At 40.3% G+C, this 7,708-nt stretch overlaps 1 protein-coding gene across 1 annotated transcript; it reads right to left on the bottom strand.

Annotated features, from left to right (window-relative positions):
* Positions 1 to 5,573: 5,573 nt before the first annotated feature.
* Positions 5,574 to 6,371, bottom strand: LOC111885291 (uncharacterized). The gene is made up of 3 exons (XM_023881555.1): positions 6,218 to 6,371; positions 5,684 to 6,046; positions 5,574 to 5,584 (listed from the first exon to the last, which is right to left on the bottom strand). Exons 1-3 carry the CDS (start codon positions 6,369 to 6,371, stop codon positions 5,574 to 5,576), a joined length of 528 nt encoding a protein of 175 aa, XP_023737323.1.
* Between the last annotated feature and the right edge of the window lie 1,337 nt (positions 6,372 to 7,708).

Raw genomic sequence — 7,708 nt, 5'->3', positions numbered from 1 at the left:
CAGTTAGTGTTTTCGGTTTTTCCATTGGCCATCTCTACAGTGAATGATTTTTCTAACTTGCTAGGTTTAGGTTTAAGTAAATGAATAAAGTTTTGACTCACGAAGCTTCTCTCCGCTCCACTATCGAATAATATGCATGCATATGAATTATCGAGAAGGAACGTACCAGCAACTACAGTTGGGTCAGCTACAGCTTCGTCGTGGCCTATCGCCAAAATTCGTCCCACACCGCCGGTGCCTGCTGCCTTAGGGCAGTTCCTCTTGTAGTGGCCCAACTCGCCACAACCGTAGCAAGTATGGCCTACACCCGCACTGGGAACTTGAGTGATCGGTTTTGCGGGGTCCTTGCAGAAACGGGTTGTGTGTCCCTTCCTGTTGCAGTTGGCGCACTGCATTTCCCGACAAGGTCCATGGTGGTGGTAAGTGCATTTGGTGCACTTTGGAAGGTTACCCACATAAGGCTTTGTGGGGTAGGGATTTGTAAGGACTGTAGTAGGTACAGTGGTAGCATTCACTGAAACCAATTGTTTCTTTGCGAATTCTTGGGAAGACCCACCCTTCCCTTTATTCCATACTCTCTTCCTGTTGTTGTTGTTGTTGTTGTTGTTGTTTCCTTTCGGTGGTTCTGGTGCAGAAACGGTTGAGTTCTGATGACCTCCGTAGTCAATCAGAGATTGTGCCAGTTCCTTAGCACTTTCAAAGGTGTCAGGTTTGGAAGCTAACACGCTTGATCGTATTTGGGGCGTCAGTCCCCAGATGTACCTTTCTATTTTCTTGCTCTCGGGAGTAATCATATCTGGGCAAAGGATTGCCAGATCGTAGAATCTGTTGGTATAAGTTGCGATGTCGGTACCAACCATTCCAAGAGTCCATAGTTCGTGTTCGAGCTTTTGAATCTCTCCCTGTGGGCAGTATTCTCTCATCATCATGGCTTTTAGGCGCTCCCAGCTTATGGAGTTTGCCACTATCATGTTAAGTACTTTAACGTGGCCATTCCACCAAGTTAAAGCTCTATCAATAAGGGTGAAAGTTGCAAATTTGACTTTGCTGTGCTCGGGACAGGAGCAGATTTCAAAGACTGACTCTGTCCTCTCAATCCACTGTCTCAGGGCTAACACACCACCAGATCCATAAAACATCCAGGGCTTGGCATTAGTAAAGTCCTTATAGGTGCATTCTCGGGGTGGTCCATGACTCTCGCCATGGTTGGATGGGTGTGTGCCAGATCCCGAGCCATTATTACTCGAGTTATTGATCTGTAACATGGCAGCTGCTACTGCTGCGGTGACTGCTGCTTGGAACATAACAGCATCAAATTGAGGTGGTGGAGGTGGTGGTGGTACAGGTGCTTCCCTACCGTTGTTTCGCCTTGGATTCCTACGCGGAGGCATCCTTCAACTATAGGTTGAAAAGGTAAAGATAAGAATTCCATAGAATAGAGAATTAATGTGTCTCATGAACTAAACTGCTATAGTTCAACAACAGATGCTAGTATGAGTCTTAAAATAGAAGGATGAAAGTTATTTGTAAGACTGAAAGTATGAAACAAGTATTTGGTTTCTCAAAGACTTTTCAAGGTTTGAACGAAATACTCAACGTAGTAATAATAGTGTCACTTATATTAATATAAAAGTTGATACAACGATCATGATACAACGATCATGAAAATTTGACCCCTATTAGGGTCTCCAATTACAAAGTTCGATAAATTTAAAGACTTTTAGCCGAGGTCCTAAGCTATGGCAAAATTTGAGTCTTTGACAAGCACTACTTGCGACGTAGTTTGCGCTTGGAGCTTGACTCTGCATCTGATTGCTTCGACTCCATTAGACGCCTATCAAAAGCGGCTTGTTGTTCCCTCAGTTCAGCGAGGGCTGCAATCATTTGCGCTTGGAATGCCTCGGTTTGGAGTTGAGAATTGTCTTGTATCTTGTCCAGCCTACGGATGTCAGAAGTGTGAACCTGCACTTCCACGTTGACATCTCGGAGTCGGCTAGCTTGAACTCCGGACTAATAGGACTGATTGGCTAGCTTACCCACCATTACCGGGAGTGCCCGATCAGCCGAACCTCCGCCGCGGACATCATAGAAGTCCCGACACATGCTGTAGGGAGGGCGTAAGTTCTGTTGTTGGCTCCAATGATGGAGGTGACTTCCCCAGACGGGAATCGGTCCTTGAAAGATCCTTACGAAGACGGGAGGTTGAACTGGTGGTGGATCGATCATTTCCGGTTCTGAGTCGGTACCGGAGTCATCATCCACTTCTATGGGTTCCTCGTCCTCTTTGGGATCATCTTCGACCCATCCTCCGTTGCCTTGGTTGGGAAAGTAGGGGTCGCCGGGGTGGTGAAATCCAGCCATTTGACTGTACGAGAAATAGGGCTATAGGAGTTGAATAAAGTTGAAACTTGCAAAACATGTAAGTTAAACTAGTTTAGGTAGCAAATACTCCTATAGTATTTAAATTCTTGTGTTTGATTCTAGTAACGGTTTGGTAAGTTTTGACTTGTTGCTTACTACGATCATTCCTCGATATACGTTGGTCCAATCTCGGGCAAATATAGTTGATCACGCTATATTTGTCCAAAATCTGATTACATATATCGAGGCTTAATCGTAGTGTCAACTTGTCTAAATACTTTTTGTATAGTTAGATATCATGAAAATAATTTGTTGTATGCATGTAATTATACTTAAATGAACTATTAATTTAAGTTAAACGTAACGCTGCTTAAGCGTAAAAAGAAAAATGTTTTGTCAGAGAGTATTAGTCCCTTAATCATTTATAGTTTGTATATCTTATGTGGTTCAATATACTTAGTTCACTATAAACATTGCTCTGATACCAATCTGTCACACCCCCAAACCTGAACGGCGGAAACGTTCGGGGGCGGATGACTTCATGTGGTAACGTAACAAATGAATACATAGTAAAGAAAGCAATACAACCATCACATATATAATTGAAAGTTTACATTTGTCAAAAGTTACATGTTCAAAACCAATTACAATATGATGTCAAAATATGAGATTAAACTAGCGCCGCAGCATCCCTTCATCAAAAGCATAATGATACCTGAAATTACTGATTTCCTGGGACATACAAGAAATTTTGAAAGAGTAGATCAGCATTTAAGCTGGTGAGTTTCATAAGTATTTAAATGAGAATGTTTGTATGAAATGAAATGTTTTGTCCTTGGTTGTGTTGTCTTTAGAAAATCCTATATTTTCTACTGGTATAAAAGTAGCATTCTCTCAAGACCAATGTTTGTTTCTGAAAATGTATGTAAGTGTAAAATAACCAATGTGTTTGAAAACCTTGTAAATCAATGCATTTTTAATACCCCATGTGAGTTTTATAACCATACTATTGACTCGGAATGCCTATACACAACGTTCTTCAGGCGTTGGAATGTTATGATGTTTGTTACCCCAAACGGTGGACTGTAGCTAACAGTCAGGGCGCGGGTTGTCAAGCCCGTATAGATCTATACACAAACACCATGCTCCCCCTCCAAGAGATTCTGGTATATAATACAGGACTTGAAATGTGTACTCGAACGTACGTGAAGTTTATGTCTCACAAAACCGTGGTATAAAAACAGATTTACGTGTTAAAATGTTCGTTTGTTCTTGTATATGAAAGTGACTTCTTGAAAATCATGTTTCTAGTATGTAAAAGTTAGCAATATCCTCGTAAAACTATACCTATTATAGTTTTCTAAAAGTGTGTCTCTTTTGTTTAGAAATACCTAGAAAAGGAATCACTTGTTATGAAAGTATAGATTTTTGTAGAGCCTAAGATAGACAAGTATACATAAAATCTAAGAAAAAGTTTAGTTTATACATGTATTACAACAATTTATATTTCAAAAGATAGAATTCTATTGTAACATATTTTATATACGAAAGTTTCCTATAAAGTTTATAAATCACATGTCATTTGGATACATAAAAGCATATAAAATAATTCTTTATGTAACACACGATAATACTCGTGTGTTTTACTTGTATTCCCCCCCCCCCCCCCTTGAAAGCATATAAAAGCATTTAGAATATCTTAAAAAGGTTAATTAAGGGGTATGAACTCACTTGAAAGTTTGAAGATAGCGAGATGGAAAACCGGGCAGAGTTTCGTCTTGGGAAACGGATTTTTCTCGGGATTCTCGGGAATCTCGGGAGTAAAATCGACCCTCGGGACTTGAGCAAAAAGACCAGAGCTTCGGGGTAGTGCGGGCACGGAAAACGAGGCAAGATCGTGAGAGAAAGGAGAGAAATGGGGTGAATTTCCCGGAACCCTCGCATTTCTATTTATAGGGGTTCTGAGAAGCCTCGGTACGCGGGGCGTACGCTCGTACGCAGCGCGTACGCGTACGTCATGCATGAGCGAGTTCTCGACTGCCTCGGCTTCGGATGGGACGGATCGGATGGGAAGGGTCGGATGGGGCTGGTCGGTAGCTTCGCATAGGGGCGACGTGGACGGACCGAGACCAAGGCCCTCAGGTACGCGGGACGTACGAGGTTACGCAGCGCGTAACTCGGATGAGGACGCTGACTCTTCCTTCGGATATTACCGGATTTTTGATTTAAATATATATATAAATTATTTAATAAACTTCAAAAAATCATATCTCCTTCATACGAACTCCGTTTTCGATGGTCTTTATATCCACGCGAAGGTGAGACTACGCTCTACAACTTTCGTTTAGACTCCGTTGGCAAATTCCGAAATTATTTTTATTATTTAATTATAAAATGACGTGATTAAGGAATTTCTTTAAAAATTCATAACTTCTTTATCTGACGTCGGTTTTTGCCAGACTTTTCACCGCTGAAATACCATTGTCGAGACCTTCGATTCTCGTTTAGGTCATTCCGGCCAAAAGTCGCTCGATCTCCGATTCGAGTTTTTAGCTGTCTGTTGCTAAGCCGAACTTGGAAAAATCATAACTTCAATATACGAAGTCGGATTTGGGCGTTCTTTTTACGTCCGATCATGGTTTAATGACATTTAAATATAGTAGGTAGTTAAATAGAACTTTTTGGACATTTTAATATCAAAGTTAATTTTATTAACTCAAAAGTGGTTACAATACTTGACTTTTTAGGTCATTACAAAGATTTGAAATATCGGGTTGTCACACGGGAGGAATTCTCGGGATTTCTTCGGAAAAATATCAGGAATATTACAGTCTTCGGAGACGCTCTCGGAGTCTTTAACTTCTTGTTTCTCGCTGATTACATGGACTAGGAATTCCTGACACTTCTTTCGCAGAAACTTTCGAGTTTTAATGTAGGGAATGATGCAAAGATTTGGGCTAAGTTTGACACCATATGTCATGAAGGTCTGGTCAGAGGCGAGACTGAGACGAATAGCTTTCCATAATGAGGTATATCAATGCAATCGGGGCTCAATTGATACATACTAAAGATAACATCAAAGCTCATTATTGAAACTGACATCAGGTCAATGAGGAAAGAATGATTACTCAATGTAAGGATATAGCTTGGGGATAAGTCGTTACTGCACTCATTCTCACTGGTAACCATATCGACGGTAAATGTTTCGGTTATTAGATGAGGACTATGTTTACAATGATATTTGAATAAATGACTAATAAAACTTTCTTGACACTAAATTCGAAAAGGATATGAGTATAGGAATTGTCGAGAAGAAATATACCTGCGGCGGTGGTGGGATCAGCGGCTGTCTCCTCTTGCTTCACAACTAAAACCATTTTTGCGTTGTTGACGTTGTTAGTGGTTGCTGTTTTTGGGTAGTTTCGCTTGAAATGCCCGATCTCTCCACAACCATAGCAGGCTCGAAAAGTACTTGATCCGAAAGCTTGACCAATTAACTGAACCGGTGCTCTGCAGCTTCGAGTAAGGTGTCCCTTCTTGCCACAGTTGATGCAGATCATCTCACGGCATGGGCCAGGAATACGATGGTGATAACTACACCTGTTGCACCAAGGGAGATTACCAGCATACCCAGTGGTAGGTGTTGGAGCTGTAGGCACAGCAACAGGAGTAGTGGTAGCTTGAACTATAGGAACAACGGCATGATTAGTAGCAATTTGGACTACTCCAGTTTCATGCCTCTTGGAGGGTCCTTGGGAGTTCTGACTCTTTCACTTTTTCCAGAAAGCCTTCTTACTCTTTTTACGCTCGTTCTAATGCTCCTGAACATTTTCATGGTTTTGAGGGTTGGTGTTACTTCTTGGTACACCGAACCTATCAGGGCAGAAATATGTCAATGCGGCAGTCACTGCGGCCGAAATAGCCAACTGGAACATCACTGGGTCGAATCGAGAAGGAGGTGGGGATGGAGGGCTATTGTTACTTGAACTGGATCCTTTCTTTGAAGACATTTCGATCTAAAGTGATTAGGAAAAAGAGGATGGTAAGTCCTCTAAATTAATTCAAGAGATATGTAACAGGGGATATCTCTTTACGACAGACGTATAATTCTATTAAGCGATAATGCAGGAATGAATTATCATGGCAGACAAACTATCGCTAAATAAATGATCGAAGGGCAACGCTTGAATGAGAATTCTCTACAACAAAGTTGGATCTAGAAATACTCCCATAGTATTTCATGATTCACCGCGACGACAACTCGTTGTTTGTGGTATTTGGGTAAGTTTTAGGCATACTGAACACCACAGTCACTCCCAGGCACATGTTGGTCGTGTCTTGAATGAATATAGTTGATCAGGCTATATTGACCCTAGACACGACTACATAACTGCCCAGGTTTAACCGCAGCGTACAACACCCATTTACTTATGTTTTGTTCTACTTGTAGTTACGGATCTAGGCGGTTAGGTATACTTGTATGTTTCTGAAAATACTTATATTTTGAAGTATACTTTTACTTCAGAGCACTTAGGCCCCTTAATGTTTATAGTCTTATACCATGTAAAGTTTGGTATACTTAGTTCACTATAAACAAGGGCTCTGATACCAATCTGTCACACTCCGAAACCGAAGGCGGAAACGTCTCAGGGCGGAGGTGACTTCATGTGAATATCATTACCAATGTACATAGTAAGCGAAGTAAAACACAAAACATTACATTACATAGATTTCATTACTTCAGTTGAAAAGTTAAGTAGTACAATTTTTATAGATACATAAGTTTAAACAAAAGAAAGACGTGACTTCCATTCGCTCCGTCTTCAGCAAAAGGACGCGGGGTACCTGTCTAAGGAGAACCTGAGAATACAAGCATTTTAAAAATCAGCATAAAGCTGGTGAGTTCATAAGCGGTTTGTTTTTATGAAAATGTACGAGATTCCCTTTTGGTTTTCTGAAAAAGTTACGACCCAAGAAAATTCCTTATTTTCTTAAAAGTAAAGTTTAGTTGTTATGTTATGTTACACGATTCTGGTTATGAATTGTGATTACCCCAGGAAAATCCTATATTTTCCTAATGTGAAAGATGTGTACTGAAAAACATGTTTACCATTATGAAATGTAAAGTTATCCGGATTGTTACACTTTTCTAATTATGTACGATGTTTCCCAAGAAAGTCCTATACTTTCCTGAATGTTGGTTACCAAATGTGAAAGATGTATTAGTTTTAACACATATATAAAACTAATATTTACAAAGTAAATTAACTACTTTATTCATTATTACTATTAAATAAATCTCTGTTATCCTAATTGTGAGTTCCATAACCATACAATAGACTAAATA

This window comes from Lactuca sativa, chromosome 3, assembly GCF_002870075.4.
Source record: "Lactuca sativa cultivar Salinas chromosome 3, Lsat_Salinas_v11, whole genome shotgun sequence".
NCBI lineage: Eukaryota > Viridiplantae > Streptophyta > Magnoliopsida > Asterales > Asteraceae > Lactuca > Lactuca sativa.
The sequence above is the reverse complement of the archived record's forward strand: the minus strand, read 5'-3'. Positions and strand labels throughout refer to the sequence as shown.

What these genes read in the sequence shown, in the direction of transcription:
- LOC111885291 (XM_023881555.1), bottom strand. Translation starts at nt 6,371, where the DNA reads ATGTCTTCAAAGAAAGGATCCAGTTCAAGTAACAATAGCCCTCCATCC. An exon ending in TAGGTTCGGTGTACCAAGAA is followed by an intron (nt 6,047 to 6,217) that starts GTAACACCAACC and finishes TTGTTCCTATAG; the next exon opens with TTCAAGCTACCACTACTCCT.